General features: G+C 44.9%; 1 protein-coding gene across 1 annotated transcript in view; it reads right to left on the reverse strand.

Annotated features, from left to right (window-relative positions):
* Window positions 1-3,540: 3,540 nt before the first annotated feature.
* The window catches only part of SLIT3 (slit guidance ligand 3), a 534,144-nt gene continuing 515,621 nt past the window's right edge, over window positions 3,541-22,063 (reverse strand). Inside the window, exons 33-36 of the mRNA XM_059825130.1 lie at window positions 9,632-9,786; window positions 7,367-7,652; window positions 4,957-5,165; window positions 3,541-3,807 (exon numbers count right to left, since the gene is read on the reverse strand). Of these exons, the coding sequence (XP_059681113.1) occupies window positions 3,569-3,807; window positions 4,957-5,165; window positions 7,367-7,652; window positions 9,632-9,786 (889 nt within the window). The 3' untranslated portion in view covers window positions 3,541-3,568. The remainder of the gene's footprint in view (window positions 3,808-4,956; window positions 5,166-7,366; window positions 7,653-9,631; window positions 9,787-22,063) is intronic.

Consider the following 22,063-nt stretch of genomic DNA (forward strand, 5'->3'; position numbering starts at 1 on the left):
CTTCCATTTCCTCAGTCAGACCTCCTCTGACCCCAGTTCCCAATATTTCTTCATTTATTCTGTCATTAGTTAATGAGTGTATTTTTGCTGCAGGCCTTTCTCAAACGGTTTAAAAAAAAAAAAAAGGCAGCAAAGAAAGTATTTCATCGAAGAAAATGCCCAGGCTCAAAAACTATGTGGCTTAATTAATCTGTGTGTGTAAGACTCCTAAAAGATGAGGTTGTGATGCCATAAAAATATGTAACCACTGTTCATACTACGTTTAACTACAGCCATTCTCTGACTAGATTTGTCCAAGAAGAACGCGTGTAGTTCGCCCACCATTTTCTGTGAGCTACCTCAGGTAGTCCAAAAGGTCAGAGTCAACACCTCAAATACACACAGAAATAATCTGCATCACAAGGAATGTTACAATCTTCCATAACCCAACAATTTATTTAAACTTAAATCACAATGAGAATCTATTAATAAAATACATCAGTTCACACCAGTCTGCATTGCCATTTTTTAAGGGTAAGCATCTTTCTTCACTTTATATTAAAACTTTATAGAGGTAAAAACTACTGCATTGTACCCGCGGTTCTCGAAATCTATTGTAACATTAGGCAGGTTACAGAGGAACTTTCAGAGCTAGTTACACTTCAGTTAACCTCACATTTTTGGCACATCTGAATGCTTTTTATTTTCTTCTTAACATAAAATAATTCTGTAGCAAGTCAAAGAATCATTGACATAAAGCATTGCTATCCAACGGCAAGTGCTGCCTAAAAGCATACAAAAATTGCATCATTTGGTTACAAAATAGATATTCTTAGTTCTTCAACGCTTGACATTGAAGTGCCGTGACAGAAAAGGGCCAGGAACAGCGCCAGCCTCGCTGCGTTGTTGCTGGTCACTTTGCTGCAAGGCTTTGCTTAAGCAAATCCCAGAGTGATGTGTTAACAAGATGCTGATGGCTTTTGCCTTGCCAGTCAAGGTCGTTCCTTTCAAAGCACCCTCCACGAGTAAACGTCACCTTCTTTCTCATGCGCGTTGCTGCTGGAGGGACAAAGTGAACGCAGCTTTGGGTGGTGTTCAAGAGGGGCTGTGTTTCTGCAGGCCCTGGCAGTTTAGAGGCTGCACATCGTGCAGCAGAGCACACGGAGGGCTTGTAAGCCACTGCTCAGTCTGGATTTCTTCTGTCTGGCACCACAGCAGCTGCTTCTTTAGAAATTAAAGTGGTTTAAGCAGGAATGAAACATTAATGGCAGTGGTGTGCCAGGCACATATTTGCACAAGTATCTACAGTTACTTGCACGAATTTTTAATACCTGTAGGTTGCAGGTTTGGGTGATTTTTGCTGTACACCACAAACTCCAGCTGCTATGAGCTTCTGATGTTATATTCAAAACAAAAAGCAGCCTAAAGTACTTGGAACCAGGGTTAGTTTTTCCCTGGCTCTTGAGCTGTACTGTTTCAATCAGAGTTTGGCACATTAACTAGGGATTGTTTTATGTTTCGCTGATTGCAGACTCCGCATACTGATACTTATTTTGCAAGACGGCCATTATATTGGTTATGTCCCTTCTGCTCGACTTGCTCTGGTAGTAACAAAGAAATATGAATGAACTGCTGCAGTTAAGGAGAGATGGACGTAGCAGAAGAACGCTAAGCACGTTAGAGCTTTCTGGTTGCCTGCTGGCTAGGTGGTCGCTTTTCTGTAACGGGAAATAAACATTTATACTTGTCATGGCAGGACTGCATTCTGTGCTTCTTTCCAAAGCCCTAATCAAAAAAAGCCCTGTTTACTTGATTCAGCTTTCCTTCCCACTCTTTGCTGAAGCCCCTGATCTGAAATCTTTTCAGTGAGACCAGTGAGTGTTCCCAAAAGGAGCTTACGGCTGCTAGGAATCATCTCTGACTTTACCTCTCTTAGAGAAAGAGAGATTGAAGAAAGAACCATACTAATTGCTGTATTAGGGAAAGAAAGACGTTACGCTGATAATGAAACAGTTGTTGGTGGGGATGTTTGAAATTTATAGTACGAGAAACTTCAAGGTTTCCATGGCACTCTTTGCACGTACTTACTGACCCTGAAAGGGAGCCCCGCCAAAAACCCCTCCAAAAATGAAACTCACTCCCAGAGTCAGTTTTTGCCTCACATTCACAGTGAGAATATATCCCTGCACTGATTTCCGTTTCCTATTCAGCATTTGCTCTGAAGACAGCTGAAGCTAACGGGAGTCCTTTGGGAGACACGAGTGCGGGACATGAAGGAGCGCAGATGGAAAAGCTGTGTCTGAACTGGTCAGTCTGCACCAAAAGCAAGAACAGGGCGGGACAGAGCTGTGACGTCTCTCCCTGTGCGGAGAAGGGAGCGCTGCTGAGGTGGACAAACGTCGGCCGAATACCTCACGTGGATATAGTGCAACTTCTGCTCGGTTAAAAAGCTGTGGAAAAGTAGCCAACTGCTTGGTACCAGGGCGGGGATGAACAGGCAGCTACAGCCCAGCTTACACCCATGGCTCAAGTGACAGTGGGAGTAAAAGCCATTACGTTGCAGGTACAGTCTGGCACCTGCAATATTTTCAAGCTCTTTACAACCTTTGCGAGTTAAAGTGTCAAGGCGTGACAAACTATGTAGCAGTGCATTCCTTATATTTCATGTACAAAAAAGGGCTCAAGGCTGGGAGCAAGAAGGCACAAACTTGGGAAATAACATAGCTGAGGAGTTTACACAAAAGTACTATGTCATTTATTAGGCATTACTTAGCACTTAGTTCACATTTTGCCCCCAGATTTCCCAAAGCAACATATATTTCCCCACTTCCTTTCCCTTCGTCCCCTTCTTTTGGATAAAGCTGCCTGTGCTCTATAGATACAGTTGCTGAAGAATATATCGTGAACACAGATAAATACAACATACACAGCAAAAAATGTATTATAGTATTACAATAGTCAAATAATGTAGTTGGCCTCAAGCTACGGCAGTGCCTACGTGCTATAGGGAACCAGTTCAAGAACAGCCAGCGGAGCCACTGTACAGGAACGAAACCGCGCCGGCAGGGTTAGGCAGAGCCAGGGACCGAGGGGGAGGCTTTCTCAGGGTGCCTGAGCAGGCGAGATGGCTGTCAGTCGTGGGGATCCGCTCTCTCGGGAGACCCACCCAGAGCCTCGGAGATTTCTTCAGCCCGTATCAGTTCCGTGGCGGGTCCTCGGAACACCTTTACATTTGTTCATTGTGCATACACATAAAGTCACCCCCCACATTTCTCCTGTTAGGCTATGTTCTCTTTATATAATTTTTTTTTAACTTTTAACTTTTGAATTTTTTTTTCTTACAACTGTTAAAAAAGTTTCATGGTAAAAATAACTCACTATATGATACATATACCCAAAGTGGTGTGATACTTTATATAATAAAAGATGAAAATAGTCACTTTCCATAATAAAAATAAGTTCTATTTTTTGTTTATTTTACAATATACTTAATAATTCTTTTCTTCTTCTTCTTCACTCTGCAAGTAAATAGGTCCCGTTTTGATAGCGCTTCTGAGTCGATTAAAGTAGCAAGAGACTGGAGAATGGCTTATACGCATTTTGAGCAGCCGCATTCCACATGTCTCTCCAGTTCTTCCGTGAAGGTGGAGCCATCCACGCACTGGAAGAAGTATTTCCGCCTTTTGCTCCGGAGAGGAACGCAGCACTGCCCGTTGCCGCAGCCGCCACGGCATTCCAGGCGGGGTACTTTGGAGGCAGTGGCACATGATGTGTAGCCCTGCTGCTTACGGACTACTTCTCGAATTATCTCTCCTTGGCAGAGATTCTCTGGTAAGACAATAGAGATGTAAAGGAAAATAAAAATGTGGTAACTATTTTGCCAGATATTCCCCAAACATCAGCGGACAGTCCTGTGCTTGTAATGATATTCAAGGCAAACAGATGGCACGAGCAGGACCTGAATCTTTTACTGCTTTGTACCTGCCATCAAAACAGAGCTTGTGTTACACAAATGTGTAATATCCGGCACAAGGCAGAGGGCAAACAGGCCTGCTGGCTTTGATCAACAGTTCTGGAAGTGCTTTAATGAATACTGAGTGCTGAATCCTGCAACACTCCTGCAAAATATGAATTAGTTTTACTATGTTGACTTCTCGAGATCAAAGGTCAGCCTGCTCTGCATGACGTTAGCAATCTGGGATACCTGACAACGTCTATGCCGTTCTGCAGTCACTTTGCAGCAGCCAGATACATTTTGGTGAGGCTGTTTATGTGTATAATTTGGAAAGTCTGTGGTTCATTCACAGGAAAGGCACAACCTAAATAAAAATAATACAAGCCAGTTTCTTCCTTCTGTACAGGAACAAGAAGAGGCAAAAGGGATGAAGATAGAACTCACTGAGTTTTCAGTGAGTCTTTTCAGGCCAGGGCAGAAGAGTTGGGCCTCAGCCCTAGTAGAAGAGTCCAGCATGATCTGTGGGATTCCCCAGGACACCCGCCCAGCTGCACCAGAGGGAGCAAGCTGAGAATCTTTACTGCCACTTCAGATGAGCGGTACCTCCTGCCTTCCAGTTCCTGCTCCTGTCATCTACAAAAGCCCTTGGTATGCAGGGGAAGACCTCCTTTCCCAGCACGGCAATTAACTGATCACTGTTTGCTGAGGGTAGGCCTCACAACAGCCTCTCCTTTAAACATTCCACCAGAATCCTGGGAGGAGCAAACCTTGAGGATTCAGGAGACAGAGAACAAAACCCTTTGCTACAGATGTCCCCCTTTCCATACGTTTGGATAGTAGCCAGCTAGCTGTTGCATGGTCCTTTTCTCCTCCCTGTATTGCTCTGCAGAGGCTGACCTAGCTTTATCTTCTACTATTTGCCATTTACCCCCAAATACGAGTCACATGGAAGAGAAGTAAAAACAATGGTGTAAAACAGAAATGCAGCAGACCAGCATCCTGGGCCCTGCGGCCAAGCCTACCTCTGTCACAATGTTCTCCACTATAGTTAGGATCGCATTCGCAGTAGGGTTCCCCATGCTCGGAAATTTTACACTGCCCGTGGTTGCATTTCAAAATCCTGCAGGGATTTGAGGAATTGTTCTTCTTGTCACAGTACATGCCTGTGTAGCCCTCCATGCACTTACAGGTGTAAGCAACACTGGCCACCATGCACTTACCATGCAGACACCTGGAGAAAGAGAAGCATTTAGAGCTGGCCCGTGTTAGACGTGAAAGTTCCTTTTCCCAGGGATGTTTGGTTTTGGCATTTCTGCCCATTTAATTCCAGGATACTAATCCAAAACCAGCAGTTCAGTGTCAAACACTCTAAAGAAACTGTGAGTTTTCAGTGAATAGTGGACAATGTTCAGAGAATACATTTAGGATTTGTGATCCTAAGTGATCTCTTTGAAAAACATTAGGCTTCTCCGTGAGCACGGACCAACGCTTGGCATCCACACAAGACAGCTCGCATTTACAGCATCAGCATGTAGAACCAAGTGCCAACAATCAAGCTGCATGCCCAGGCTTCCTTAGCAGAATTACTCTACAAATAGTATCAGGTGATGAAAAACAGTGTGATAAATGAAGGTGCTTGTGGAAAAGCTATGCACAGACTTATTCACGGGCAGCTGTAGTTGAAGGGTTCCCTGGCTCATGTGGTTTGCAGTCAGCTTTGGTATTTCTGAGGAATACCACAAGGAGGGGGGTTGATCCTTAGCAGGTTCTCTGACACCATCCCTACTGCTGGGACAGGGACAGACTTGGAATGGGCTGAGGACAGGGAAGAAAGTAACACTGTCCAGCCAAGGAAAAACTGCTGGGGGCTTATAAACCTTTGCTATATCAGGTCCTATTTGACAAAAACCCATCTCTTTCTCTTATTTTTTTTTATTTTCTTTCTGGTACTTTAAAATTGTTCCCTGCTTAAGTTGAATCCTTGTACCTTTCATTTTTAAGCTTTGAACTAAAAAGCACAAATAATAAAAGCAGCTTCAGTCAGGTCAAAATATGCAAAATACTGTAGTAAAGAGAGTCGCAGTCTATATATTTTCTGCCCCACTGACCAAAGGTGTGCTTGGATACTAACTCTTGTTATCACGAACTACCTGTTCTTTACCGTTGCATTTCCTGACTGTGAGTGTTGGAGCAGACACCTGCCTGCAGGGGTACTCGCCTGGACACAAAGGGCTTGGCTTTGAACTCCAAAAGGCTGAAGTGATTTAATGACAGGTGGGACAGTGTGCGAGGATTAAAAATACACACAGCTACTTTCCTTAGCAAGGGGGCTACGTTCATGATTGCATCACCCTCCTCAGATTACGAGAGAAACAATCCCTTGTCACGTAAACACTTGGAACCCCCTTACTTTTCTCTGTCCAACCACAACAGCTTCATGTTGACGTTGGAAATTCAAGGAAACATTTGGGCCTCGGAGTGTTCCTTCACACTTGAGTCTTCATACCTTTGGTCTGTAAACTGTCAGGTGCTTCTCAACACCTTCCGGGGTTCGGTACTTTGCAGAATTTGACCCAGAAGCAAGTTTAAAATGGTACCTCTGCCAAGTTAAATTTCTGCCCTTGAGAGAGTGATTATTCACTGTGTCAATTTACCCGCTAAAAGCATGTGCTTGTGAAAAGCCTCTTCCACAGATAGCGCAACCGAAGTCGTTTCTAAAACAGAAGTACTTCCATCTGCTTATGAAACAGCACTGAACTATGCAGACTGCTGGTCTGCGTTGGACTGTTTCCTTGTGTACTTGCCATAAGTAAGCTATTGATCCAGTGTTTCTGATGGAGATGTGGTTATTGAGCCTTTGAACTGTGAATGCTTTACACTCATGCTCTCTTCGCATGCAACTCCACGCTATCCTTTAAACTTTCACTTTAAAGGGGTGTTTCAGAGAGTAATATTTAAGCCAACTATTTGGGAAGTTCAAAACTGTTCACACTGGAGTGCATAATGGTGTTCAGGGAGTTAGTTTGAATACTGGGTCCAATGCTGCTGTGAGCATATCCCTAAAACGTGCACCTCCCGCTCACAGGTAGCTCTGCTCGAGGTAAGCGCAGGCACTCACCGCCTCAGCGGTAACTCATACCCATTAACAGCAGTTTTCCTATTTTGTTGTGTAGAATCACAGCTGAAAGCAGTGACCTGCCGTATTAACACCTTAGCTCCTCCAGGACAAAGAGCTCATTTGGAGAGTGAGCAACATCAGCACAAGAAGGGGAAACTGAGAGCTGCCACGGATGCTGACTCACAACTGTCAATAATTTCATGTGGGAACCCAGCACCTCCAAAAGTAGTCAGATGTGGTTTTACAAGATGAAACGTGAAACGTGCATTAGCTGTAAAGCTTCCACCCTCCCATCCGCATTCGTTCAAGCTTACTTGTGGTTAAGACATGGGTCTCCGATTTCCTGGTCACACAGGGGGCCGGTCCAGCCTGGGTGACATTCACAAATCACACTTGTTTTCTCTAGAGACCGGCAAATACCATGCTTGCAGATGTTACAGGATTTGCAGCCAGGAAGGACTCCTAGTGACTGCTGTGGTAAATCCTTGAAATCCTGCAGCTCGTTATTGATGCGGACATCGTGAATACATCCATGAAAACCATTTGGTGTCTTATCTGCACCCTGGCGAAGCGAAGATAATCCAGTAGAGGTCGGGATCCCTTCAGATAAAACCAAAAAGGGAAGGTTTACTCACAGTTACAATGATAGTACATAAATTATAATTGCTAACATTTCTTTTGTCACAGCCCATTATAATCTTTAAAGAATTAATTTGCATAGGACCTATAGCCTCATTGTCCTCATTCTGGAAACAGAAAGAAACAAAAATAAAATCACTGGCCCAAGCTTATGTAAAAAGTATATAACCAAAAAATAGAAAAAACAAAAGAGCCCAGGTTTTTTGGCTGATGGCCATATGTTCTTGTCCTTAGATAATGGTCCTTCTGTCTACAGTTTAATAGCAATTATCCTTCTGAAAGGTTTAAGAATGTCTTTACTTGGCAGCAAGTAGCTACCACCTCTGGGATACAGCAAGATAGTCAGGCAATACTAGATCACTGCCTTAAGACAGGGAGTGGTAAGAGTGCACCTCATTCAAACTAGTGTGGGAGAACTCTGGAGACAGAGAAGAGTACTTCAGGAGGCCAGGCCGAGTCTTTGTGGCAAGTACCCTCCATCTTCAAGCACTTGGAAGAGTTCACACGCTCAGATGGCCAGCAGATTCTGTTGGATGTTGTGTTATGCCCTCCCCACTGACATCCGCTTGGGCTGTAGAGCTGCATTAGCACAGGCAAGTGCTTCCATTTTCAACTGTGTCAGGCCTCTGAATTTGCTATCCATAAATAACTCCACTGTTAAAGATGATCTTAAAACCAAAACAGCATCTTTTTTTAGCCGTGCGTTAGGAGGGAAGTTGCTAGATCAGGTGATGTACTTGGAGAGATGGACAAACTTCTGGGCACACGAAGGCTCAGGTCTGTCTTAAACCTTAGTGTGTGTTAGGAACAATTGGTCTGGGGTAATTTAATCAATTATCTAAACAGTCTGAAGTGGAAGGGCAGCTGGCATCAATGGGAATGCTACATGCAGAGAGGTGGCACGTGCAGAACAGTGGGGGTTTAGGAAGAAGCAAGAAGAATTTTAATGGACGATAAGTAAGTTTCCACTGAGCCCGTGGCTTCTGGTATCCAATAGTCTTTCATTTCAGGTCTCAGATTTGTCCTGTGAATGCATTTTTGTAGGTACCTTTTGAGAATTAGTATTGATCCACAATGCTCACCCATTAACAAAACTTTTCCACGTGATTACACCCCAAGTTACCTGCGTATAAATTGCTGTGGGGTTGGTATCTTTTCTGCTGTGCTAGAGGGAGAAATGGGTATGGCCTCAGCAGCAGATTATCTTTGATGCATAATACTCTTTAATAGCCTGTAACATTCTTAATAGGATCCAATTATAAAAGTTCAGCTCTGTACAAAGCAAGATTAGCCAGTTTTCTGATTTACAAGGACAATATTTAGGGTTCTTTTAGAAAAGTGTTATTAAAAGGCATTATTTACCAAAGGCTTGACCAGCACCAAGTGAAATTGGTAAGAGTTTCTACTATTGACTTCAGTGATCTGGTTAGAAGAAGCCCAAAGACTTTCTGAGTCTATTATTGCTCTACTGACTTTTGTGTTTAGAATAGGCTGTGTAGAAAATCCAAGAACTCTGTGTCACCGAAAAGGAGAGATTTCAACATGCAGTCCAGAATAGAGCTGGGGGCGGTTCTGGCAAAAACAAATCAATCGTGCAGAGCACAGCCTTCATTCTGTCTCTCATATCCAGACACCTAACCCGTGGGATACTCATTATTCCGGGCATCTGTTCCCCACCCCATTTGGCCCCTCCTTCCCCCAAAATTCAGTACTGAATGTGAAAAAACTTCTTAACTGAAGTTTGGTCGATTTTAATATCTTTATAATATTGAAGCTCTAGCTTCAGCTTCCCGTGAGAAAACTATTAGCCAAGAAGTTCCTAGTCAGCTTTGCGTGTTAATATGGTACTATACTCTATTATAAATATACTATAATATATATATTTATATAACATATATTTTATATATACTATAATATGCATGGTTAATATGGTACTATACCTCCAATGTAGAGGGGTGTGTTGAGGCTGGCAGAAGACTGCTTCTGGAGTTTCCCTAGACTCTTGGGAGTCCCCTTGTCCACCACCAGGTTCAGAGTTTGATTCAGCATCACAAGTTCCACGCTGTGAAACTGCCCATCATTTACTGTTTCCACACTAAAAGTAAAAGGAAAAACAGAGAGAATTAGAAGATGACTTTAACAATGAACTGCCTCTGCTTCTGTGACATCCTGACTCCCGGTATTACACCTTGCAAGGCACAGCTCCTACTCCATGCCCCTTTACGGTCACCGTGTTCTCGACATTTCTTCTAGCGTGGGCCTCCAAGGTACAAATTTAAACATTGCTGATGCCTGTGCAGGCAGTACCTACACATTTATAACACTTGAGAGGACAGCTAATCAGGATAGTAGCTACCATAGTTGTGTTTCCCAGGGCAGAAAAGCAAGGGTGTAGCTACATGATACATCGGCTTTGGTGGCAAAATTACTTAAAATCCCCTGTTCCGTGCTCTCAGGCACAGCTTGCTGCCCCTCTGTCACACTGCTGAGTGCCCATGTTGCAAGCCAGATACTGAAATGATTTCTTTTTGTACGGTTAGTTTAAACTCAACTTACTTCACAGGAGCTGTGAGGGATTGCAGTTTGGAGCAGGAGACAGCAGGGGCCTCCGAAACCAGCGTTTCCTCACAGCAGCACTATCTTGTAACTATATGCTGAGGCATAAAGACAGGCTGAGTTTCTTAAAGCCAGAGAAGGAATTCAGGAGTTTTTGGCTTATAAATGACCGAGCTACTTTGTTCAATACTATACAGTCCTACCTGAATGCAAGGAAAACTGACAAATTGCTACTCCTCTTTGAGAAACATTTAGGTGTAGATTGAGGCTTGAGAATAAGACAGTGGGAATTTTGGGGGGACGGGGAGCAGGTAGCCATCTGAGCAGACAAGATATTAAAGGCATTGTGTATTTACTGCTCCGGTGTTCTGAACACTGATTTTTCAAATGCATGAAGCCTGCAGTGAGTCGGACAACTCAACAGCTCTTTGCTAGTCTGCACCACATACAGTCTTCATCTTCAGTTCAGGCTCCCAGAAATTAAAAGATGCAGTGGTACATTTCAATTTGCATCACACTATCATTTTTTATTTTCAGGGCAGCTTCAGCTCTCAAGCCTTTATGCTGCATGTTGAAATTCTCTAAAACAACTCAATAGCTTCATGCACTCCTAAAAGCAAGAAGGGGCAAGGGTGGGATTAACCTGCTCTTGAGCAAAGAGGGTTTCAAATTAGGCTGGTAGTTATAGACGTGATAGGACTTTCCCACTGCTGTAGATGCAATTAGACGGTACAGCCTCTGTTCCATACGCATGCAAACACCAGTGCATAATGAGAAGCTAATAGCAGTAGCGGTTACAGCTGAAATTAGACTGTGGGATATGTAAACTGCTCACACGCACAGTGTTGCCAACACATCTTAAGCTCGGCCTGCGAGCATCCTTTTCCAAATTCCTCCCAGCAGGCTCGCTAGCTGGGTGGTGGTTCTGTTAGGTAAGGGTAAAGACAGACAACACCAACTGCGGGATTTAGGCACCGGAGATACTGCTTAGCCAACAATCTGGATTTGGGATTGCTGCGCAAGTGGTAAATACTATATTACAATGTAAAAGCTTAGTTTTAAGAATGGGTTTCTGCTCATTCAAATGGCCCATAAGCTCAGCATCCTCTCTCTCAGTAAGTTACAAAGTCATAGGTCAGATTCCTTTCAGGTGTTTCAAAAAACTGCAGTGTAGATGTGTCTGAGCTGTTTACCCAGATTTTCTTTACTATCAGTGGGGAGGAACAGGCACACTTACAGAGTGACTCATCTCTGAGAATGAATCACGGTTCAGATGTGTCCACCTCTCAACCTAGATGACATGCTGCCCATCTTTAGCGTCCAGTCCTGCATAACTGATGTGTAAGGCCATTATAGCATGGAAATAGGACCTCAACTTCAGCAACCAATTACATGACTTGGAAATTACCAGAATTCAGTTGTTCCTGGAAGAATTTTCATTTTTATAGTGTTTTACAGTAGACCTGACATAACCAATTATACATGAGCGGTATCAGGCAGAAAGTCAGCACTGCAGGCGTTTCTGAGGATGTGCTTGTTTAGGAAGAGCGCACCGCTGTTTCAGAACTGAGCTAATGTGCCTCTACAGTGCTGCTGTCCCCATAGGATTTTGGGATGAATCACGAACACACATGCCTTTAAAAGTTTACATAAGATTACACAGGTTATAAGATGACAGCAGTATACGAGCACCTTTACTGCGTGGCTTTACACAACCACGAGGTAAGCTACTTCTGCCACAGAACAGCTCCCGGGAAAGCTCTGCTGGCTGAACCGCTCAGCCTTAACCCGCAGGGAAGCAGCTGGGCTGCGGTTGCTGCCCATCCTCAGGATGGCGAGAGCGCCCCGGGGAGCTGGGGAACCTGGAAGCTGATGGTACTGTTTGAAGTGTTTTTAAGAAGAAAATAGACTGGACATTGTACAAAAATCCAGATCCGGTTGATCCAGTAGACAGTCTGGCTCAACATACAGTTGTATCAGGGCCACTGCAAGGGCAGTGAGTTGCGTGGGCCGGGATAAGAGGCTGAGGATTTATGCTAGACCCATTGCCGAAGGTGATGCAGTGCCTGCACCTCAGAAGAGCAAGCCTATCATCACTGTACCCGAGTCCGCTGTATTGGGGCCCACACCTCTAGCAGACTGCTTTATGGATTGACAACTCAAATAAGTTTGAAAACAGCTGGTCCAAACTTTCTGTTTAGATATTCTTGAATTCTGCTAAGTATCTGCCACATTACAAGAAACAGCTGTGTCACGGCAATGCGCTGGCTGGGTGATCCCCATGTACTCCCTGCATATCTACTGTTGTGTCGCAATGCTTAATTCGTACGGGTAAAGTACTTAAAACTTCCAGCTGAAAGGTGCGAGATAAATGCAAATGCGTATTTGTAATTGTTAGTCTATGCAGAAGTGCCAATGAAAGGAAGAAGCATAGCCAAAACCCATCGGCTCTGAGAGCGGAGCATTGAGGAGGTGGGATGGATGGCTGTACGACAGCGAACCCTTCCCCGGTGGGATCAGTATCTGAAGCTAACGCACGAAACTACATCGTTATCTGAAGAAGGCCAAGCTATGACCATTTGTCAGAGGACAACATTATCGCGTCTGGCAGGGCTGGCTCTTCCCTGGGCCAGGATTTCACAGGCATTAATCACCTACTCCTCCACAGCATGTGCTTTTTCCAGATTATGCCTTGACTAACAGGCAAACAAAAGTCTGTGTGTCCTGGCGATGGAAGCAGCCACCCCACGTGGTGCTCACGCCTTTCAGCAACCCCAGGGCTGGTATTTTTGTTGGAAAGGGAGTGAGAGGTCCCTGTCTGTAGGTACGTGTGGATGAATATTACTCCATTCTGACTCTTTCACTTTTTAACTCTGAATTAAAATAATCTGTACCTGGACTTTGAGAACCAAAGTAACTTACAGCCGTCACCCAACACTGCAGTTTTGTAAAGTGGATCAAATCAAACAGGCAAAGCACTCATTTGCTTTTTGAGAAGATGCAAACATGTGATAGAAAAGCTGAATGTGGACAGCCGGGATGGCAGAAAATCCCCAGCCAGGAGAGACTTGTGTTAAAGCACTTATTGCTGTTGCTGACAGAAAGACGTTAAGATGCCTTTGGATTTTGAGAGAGATGGAGACAACATTGGGGGAGAAACCAGTGGTGAGAGAAATGCTACATGAACTCTCCTCAGAGTGTCTTGCGTAGCTGGGCCTTTAGGAGACTCAGCAATCGTCTGAGACAGTTGGAGACAGTGGCTTGGCTGGAGATGAAGGGAAGAAAGCCACAGACTCTGAACAGTGCATCACAACGCCGCTCGCAGCACAAACTTGCTGTGCTCGGCTTTTTTTCAAGGGGCCTCTTCCTGACCCAGCTCTCTGCAAGGGTTTTATTAAAATCTTAATTGAATTCTTATTGGGGATCAGGTGGTCTTACGGAGCTCTTCCTTCTGCAACAGCCTGCGGTATGTCAATACCTGCCGCGGAGTCAGGGATTTCTCGTGTTTCCTCAGCGATCCGGCGCTGCAGCGCTACCGCGCGCGGTGCCAGAGGGCAGGGGGCTGCGAGCTTTAACCCGCCGGCTTGACACCGCAGCCGTGCGGCGAACGCGAGCTGCGGGATCCCGCCGCCGAGGCTGAGGCGCCCGCCTCGCAGGGCTCCGCCAGGCCCGGCGGCGGCGGCCCAACCGGCGGCGGGCGGGCGCCAGGGGGCGGTGGAGCACCGCACCAGCGCCGGGCGGGCGCCCCGCCCCTCTCCCCCGGCCCCGGGCGGGTGCGCGCGGCGCCGCTCGCGGCCCGGCGCTGCTCCCGCCGAGGCGCTCGGGGCTGGGGCGGAGGAGGCTCCGGGGCGGATGCGGCGGGTTCCTCTCGGCCCGCTGCTGGGGTTTATGCACCGGAACAGGTCTCGCCGTGTCACGCACCTGAGCGCTGACTTGACGTTACCCGACTCCTTCCTCTTTGCAAAGGTTTTCGTGCTTTACGGTTAGAGCAAAATCGTATGTGAGAGCCAGGCGGGGGAGGGGGAACTGAGGGAGACGCGGAGGGGCTGCTGGGCCTGAGCCGACTGCTCTTCTCGGGGCCACTGACGAACCCAGTCCCGGCTTTTGAGATTCTTCCAAGCTATTAAGACAGACAGTCGTGAATTTCTAGCCAACATCCATCTGCAGTGTTTTGGGCCACCACCACTGGATGTTACACAGTTTACAATATATTCTTGTGGAAAAAAGGGAGGAATTACGTTTGAAGTGTAAACATCTGAAGTGTAAGCAAGGATTTTCAGGAATTTAGTAATTAAACTTGCTAAAAAGTGAGCAGTACAAGGAGCCAAAAGACCAGTTTTATGTAACACAGAAAGATTGCTCAGGATGCGGGAATTGCTTCCCGTACTGCAATAAGCAGCCTGGCGAGCGCCCATCCCGGCAGACATTTCACAGCCCCTACAGGGCCTTCACTTGAGGCTTGTCACAAACTTGATGCTGAGAAACCATTGCAGTTCCCTTCCAAGTGTCATCACTTCTGGTCCCTCGAAGTACTTCGGAAAGGAGGTAATGCACAGCCGAGTGCCGGGGGTTGGCAGGGGGACGTCTGTAGATGAGCAGTGCAGTGCACAGATCCCAGCCGGCGCTGGCTGCCCCCGGAGCCCCCGGGGTGCTGAGGAGGGGTGGCTGCCCTCCCGCGGTGCCCTGCCTCCCAGCTAAGGGGACGCACTTGCTGCTTCCCAACCAGCAGCACCCCTCACCTTTCTCTTCTCCAAGATGCTCGTCTTTTCACACGCCAGGTTACACGTCTTGCACAATCCATTACATTGCTTTCATCAAGGTTACCCTCACTGAGAGCTGGCCGTGGCACTCTGATCAGATTTGGGCAAAAAACAGAGGAAACTACCGGGCATGTGAGGAGAGCCCAGCTTCCAAAGCTCTTGAGAAGGCCCCTGGGTCCACCACCGTCTGTTCCCTCTGTGCCCGGGTGGGAAGCTCGGAGCTGCCCTCGCAGGGAAAGGAGGCCACTAGAGAGGGCTCTGTAAGAGGGTCATGACAATTTTGAGTCACAGGGAGCTGGCCTCACCTGCCAGAGCAATTCCAGCAAGATGAGCCAACGGACCCACTGCACAGGGCACTGCACACAGGCCATGGACACAGCCTCTGCCAGGGGCTTAGACTCCAGAACACAAAGAAATGAAGGGAAAGGGATGTGTATTAAACATAAAACCCCAGGGAATATAGGAAAGAACTGATTTCCACTCTCATTTTTGATCTATTTCTCTTCTCCCTCCCATATTTTCTTTCCCCTCTACTCCAGCCCCAAGCACACACAGATGTTACAAACACTGACTCCCCTTGCTCTAATACCCATGAGAGATTTAGAGCTGAGCCACTATAAATATGCTGGTGAACAGAAATGCATTAAAGGATTAAAGCATTCAATTTGAACTTGTAAAATTTAGGCTTTGGGGTTAGTTTTTTTCACTGACATGTAATATACCTTTAGCGTAGACAGCAGAGAACAGCAGGACAGAGAAGTCAAAAACAAAAATAGCTTTAAGTATCACAGCAAACTATGTCACTGAGGAAACGTATAACCATCAATTATGCAAATGAGGACATCAATTCATTAGCTACAGTCTCCAGATTTTTCTGACCTCTGTCTTAATGGGGACATGCCTCATTTGAAGCACAGAACAAAGCAAACACAAGGATGGTAAGTGAGTGGGGAGTGAAGGCCATGGGGAACGCTGAACTTAGATAATCTTTGAAAACATTCAAAGTAGAAGGGAATACGCAGAAATACAGGGCCAAGAGAGCTTAAGGAGCTTACAACACATGCGAAGCGCAGGCACTGGAGAAGAGGTACCAAAATCAAGAAACGCAAGGTGAGAGCTGCAGGGAACTGCATTGAGATGTTAGCGATTTGGGAGCTGCGACACTCATACTGTGCCAGGCTGACTTCAGGTATCAGTGGTGATGGTTTTTCACCTTTCCAAGCTACAGTCACCTCCTGGCCCTTAGTGCCAGTTATGATCAGTCCTAGGCTTAAAAGAGATTTAAACTTCTCCATGGCAAAAAAGGCAAAATCATAATTGGAGTGGTGCTTGTGCTACCTCTACAATAACATGTCACTTCAAGCACTATCATCTTCAGAAGCCAAATAAAAACCACATGTTGAGAAAAAAGTATGAAAAATGCTAATGAAACACAAGACTAGGGAAATAAGAGGTGAAAGAGATATATTAAAGCACTCAAGTTCACTTTCAGCTTAAAATATACTCTCTTTTGTTATGTTCAATCCTGTTTTACGTGACTCGAACATGAGGTCTCCTAGCCTGAGAGCACTCGACAGAGATTTTTCTCCTTGATACCCCCATTTTCATTTGCTTGGTTTTATACCTTTTCTCCTACTCTAGACCACCCAAATAAACCATCTTTCTCTTCTTGGTGTTTACAGCCTTTAAACACTGGCAGCTGATTACCGTATCTCCCTTAATGATCATTTGGCCAGGCTATGCATATCTAATTTCCAGTCATAATTCAATTCCTGCAGCACCCCTGCCAACAGTGGAAGTTATTGTATTACAGACCTTCTAAGGGAAAAGTAAGGACCTTTTTTATACCCCTGCAGCATGCAATTAACACTATCCTGACCCCTTTCCCTAGATTATTCATAAAAGGGTCAGATTCATGGCCAGGGTAAACACTCCTTGTTTGCAGTGAATTCTCACAGTGTCCCTGACATGGGCAAGAGGTCTGACACTTCCCTCCAGCTCCACTGCTGGGGAGCTGAAGCCTGCACTGGTCTCCTACAGTATCACCATGTCTCTGCAGAGCTGAATACTTCATTGTGCCAACTGAGAATTTGTTAAAGACAAGCATAATGGCAGTAAAAATAGCTTGAATGAACTCTTCAGGTCCAAGGCCTCTCCTGAATGACAGATCACAGCGTTACTGCCTTCCCATCTTACTCCATCAGAACAAGTTTGCACATCACGGCACGCAGCGTATTGCGGTACAACGAGCTACTGCATCTCAGTGTCTTTACTGTAACACGCATCGTATAAAATAACAAACCCAGTAAATACAGAGTGTAAAAACAATCACATATAGATTCTGCAGTGCTACTGGGACTCATTAAATCAGTTAGCCTTACAAAAAATGACACTGCAAACAGCACAGAGGAAGGCAGGCCCCTGTATAGCACCGAGGGCCACGTCCTCGCCGGCAAAGAGGCGGCGCTGCACATGTACAGTCATGTGGCACACACCAGGACATGCAGCGGCACAGCCCCCCTGCCTCGCCAGGACTCGGAGCAAACCGGGATGCTTGGGATCGCTTTTTAGCACCGGTATCAAACACTATTGAAAACAGCTCTGCCATTCAACTGGATATCAAATGTCAGGTTCTGACAAGGAGAGCCATCAAGTGTGTTCACAGAGTCATTTCATCAGGGGAAACACTTTACACCATCTATCCCCTTTTCAGCTCTGGAAAATACAAAGGTATCTGCCATTTAGCAGCAGGGAGCAGGGCCACTACAGAATACAATTAAAAGTGCTTCCAGTTAGAATGACAGATGGAGAATGATGGCTTTTACCTGAAATTGGAGGCTAAGCCCCAAGAAAAAAAAAAAAAAGCTGTGTCTATTTGGAAACCTGATACATGGTCAGGAAATGAAATTATTTCCACCTTGTCTGTGGCAACATATCTACAGTTGTGTGCCTCTACTTCCACAAAAATAAACAAAATCCATCGCTATTTGACAATCAGAACAGCAGCTGCCACGCCCACCTTTTCCAGCAGCACTGGGGCATGCTGGCAAACGTGGAGCTGCGGGTCACATTTCTACACTGGGAAGAAGCACTGAAATAATTGTCCACAGAACCATGCTACACCTCCGTGGTCACGCTCAGTGCCAGTTCTTCTAACAGAGACTGTATCAATTGAATCCAGAGCCTGGCGCTTGGTATAAACGGGATATAAATCTACCGCACATGGTACACATCTAAACTTTGTGTTAGTCATCCTGTTTACAAGAAATTTACAGGCAGAAAAAAAATAAACATGTTATACTAGCTTGCTACATGTTGTAAGGCAAAAACCTCACAACTCAAGACATGAGCCAGCCATTAGTGCATAGGAAGTTTATAAAGTCATTTTGACTGTGATTAGGTTTACTCCATCATTGTCCATTATGAGAACAGTTCAATCTTCCTCTGATGTAATCAGTATTAACCAACTTTGGCAATATACTACTGGACTAACAACCTGTAGTAGAGCAAGAAAATACCTTTTGAAATACATTTGCACACCTTTCTCCTAGTTACTCACTGGAATCAGAGTTCAGCACAAGAGCGTGGTTCCAACACGCAGAAACCAAACCGACTGCTCAGAAGGTGGACTAACATCAGCACTAAATTATGAGGGCTCAGGAGCTGCCAGGACCACTCTCATGGTTTCACTGATGCTCTCACTAGAAGAAACAGTGAGGCCAGGTAACGGACAAACTGATGACTAAATCAGGTTATCATCTGCTGGGGAGGAAGAAATAGTTCTTATTTCACAATTACTTTTGGTTTGGCTGGGCAGTTTTAAGGCTTGAACTGAACTGGCTAAAACTCAATCCAGTTACTGACTTTAACAAACAGGGGAAAACCTTCATTTATAATGTAGGTTTCTGCATTTTCAGCAGCAATTTTCTTTTGATGATAGAGCTGTATTATTTATAGTCATAGTCAAATCACTGTAGAGAATAACTTTTGGCTTCACCACTCATTTTTACATAAACCCAAGACTACTTTGAACATGAAAACCAGCAAGTACCTGCAAGGCACCAAGCTACTTCTAGAGCTCAGCAGGCTTCGAAGAGCAAACATCTTCCTTCTTGATGCTCTTGAAAATACTTTTGAACCGTCAACACTCTCCACTGCAAAGTAAAATGTCATAACTGTGAAGGATTTGCTTTCCATCTTTAGGCGTAATCCTCTGAAGTGTCCAGTACAGTCAGGAAAGAGCGGAGCTGCATGGGGCCAGTGTGCTGTGAAGTTAGACTCTAACTAGAGGCTGAACTCAGGGTATTCTAACACATTGATTCATTTTGGGTGTGTTCCCCCCACCCTGCTTTTGTTTCGTTATGAACTATCCCTATCTCATCACCTCTTGTTTCTTCTTGGCATTAATACTGGTATCTTGCTGACTTCATTACATTTTTATTATTATTCTGTGCTGAAAGAAATCAGCATTATAATGTTACTGTACTGAAGTTATGTACACATGTGTGTGCTGCACTCCTCTCTTTTGCATAGCTTTTCCTAAAAGGCTGCTGATGAACAAAGCAACCAGCAGGATGGACACAGCGTATCTGCTTCGGCTTCCGTCCTGTCCCCTTCAGCTGCGAGAGAGCTGCCGGGAGATACAGGTGGAGCCGTGCAGAGGACAGGTAGGCAGTGACTAAAATAACAGGGTACAGACCAGCTTATGGGTGTCTGTCTGTTCTAGAAAACAACATCAAATCAATGTGCTTAACAAAATACACAGACTACTGACAATTTGCATATATATTGTCTATGCATTAAAGCTAGCACAGTAACATCTTTGCTTTGACTTCAAGTGGCCATAATTCAAGTGAATTCAAAGAATTAGTTAAAATGGCACAAAACCCTTTGAGGCAGAGGAGCAGCTATTGAGTTTATGGCCTTCACAGACTGTGGTGTAAGTTTTTTAGAGTTCAATAGTGAGTGCTGAGGGGAAGACAAAGCCAAGCACACCCCTGCCTCAATCAGGGGTCTTTGGGCAAGTCAGCAGCCCATGCGCGCTGGCAGTGCCTGTGTGTACTGGTGCAGCCCGGCCTCTGTTGACAGGGGACATCTGAGTGCAACTTAGACCGATAACCTGGATTTTGGGCCCTGAAGAAGGCGACCTGGGACTCAGAGAATGTAACTTCTATTTCTGTCACTACTGCAGGGCAGGTGGCTTTAGATGACCTATTCCTAACTTCCCATACCTGGTACACAGATATGCCAACTTGCTTTGTGAAAGGTTTTGCCTTCTTCTGATGAAACATCTCACTCTGAAACACCCTACACGTATCTGTAAGGTTAGAAATAAAGCTGTGGGTCTGCAGCACAGTGTTTCTGGGTACTCAGATATTACACTGAGGAGAATGAGCTGGGCAGAGGCGAGGGGAGAGAGGAGAGATGAGAAACTGTCATTCTTGCAAGAGATACTGAAGAGATTTTCAAAGAAAAAAAATTAATTCAGCTTAACAAGATTTTGCCTGCTAAGTCCTCAGGCAGCCTGAAGGACAAAACTTTACCCTTCTTAAGCTTCATCTCAGCAGAAGAAAGTTTCTGAATTTCATGAAAGCAAATATTTGATTCTGAACCTAATGATAAAAGTTAGAGGACATTTTAAGGTCTTGGCCTTACATTTTCACTGTCCTACTACACAAAAATCCAAGAAAAACTAGGGAAATGCGATGTTTGTAGTTTGACAAGAACTCACACACCTGTCTTTTTTGTCCCATTCAAATACACCAGAGCCTTTTATAAAGGCAAAAAATAATTCATCTGTTCTTTGCCTTGGTTCATGCAAGATGTATAAGTACATTCAAATTTCACAACTTTAACTGTGCAGGTCAGAGATTAATACCGGTTTCTTTCATTGTATTTGATGCAAAATCCCTAAGGAGTACCTGAAAAAATAAGTGTGTGATAGAGAGAATAAAATGAATTGCAAATATAGGGAATTGTTAAGAGCTCAGTGACGTCTCATAGAAATCTCTGAAAAACAGTCTATTTAAAGACCGTCCAGAAGTATCAAACAGGAATCCCACAAGGGACAGGCACAGCACAAGCTGCAGACTATGAAGGTATTAGGAAGGAAAGGACCAGTCATGCAGTGAGCTCTGCAAAGACACTTTTGGTAAAAACTGGGTTTGACACGCTCTAATAATGATCCTAAGAATAATTAATGCTTTCACTCCTGTAGCACATTCCTCCCTACAAGGCAGTGAATTAATGGTGAAGCCTCCCAGGCTATTTTGCAGATAAGCAGTTGCAGCTAAAGAGAGGCAATTACACAAAAATCCCATCTCCCGTATCTTTGGAAGGCGTGGAAGTTCTCCATCACCAAAGCAATTGTTCAACCTCAGCACCAGAAATGCGGAGAAGTCTATGAAATCTGAGTAGAGGACCAAAATCCTTGAGTACTACCAAGTTCAGTTCTTTGGAATGGCATGGCTGGGGACCTGTTGGATAACGAGTGCCGGTGGCCACATCGGCGGCTCCCCAGGCTCCAGCCACCCCGGGGCAGAGGCTGAGTGACGTGGAACAGCACGGGCAGTTTGCAGATGCTGCCAGGGCGAGAGCCTTGTGCTGCTTCACAGCCTGGAGGGAGAAAGGAGAAGGAACCACACCCTCTGGAGACCCACAGCACATTTCTGAAACACTTTTCCTGTTTTTTGTGCATTTCTGTACTTCTTGTGCAACCAGATTGAATTTGTCATTACAGTCATCACATATGAGGCAGACACAGTAAGAATTTAAGCTCCCTTATTTCAGGCCTTTTGCTTTAACCACAAGAACATCCATCTATGCTATGTAAGAATTAGCCAGACCATGAGAACTGCGTGATACCATCTATAAGAAATATTTTTAATGATGTAGCATTTTTGAAAACAGATTATGCAAGGATACTTTTAAAAGGAATTATAATGTAATTTGGGTGTAGGCTCTGCAGAAAGAGAAAAACAATTAATTCTTATGTTTTCCTAACTGCGTCCTTTTTCAGCGCTGTCAGGAAGCCTGCATGAAAACATATTTTACGTC

Source organism: Gavia stellata, chromosome 16 (genome assembly GCF_030936135.1).
Source record: "Gavia stellata isolate bGavSte3 chromosome 16, bGavSte3.hap2, whole genome shotgun sequence".
NCBI classification, from domain to species: domain Eukaryota; kingdom Metazoa; phylum Chordata; class Aves; order Gaviiformes; family Gaviidae; genus Gavia; species Gavia stellata.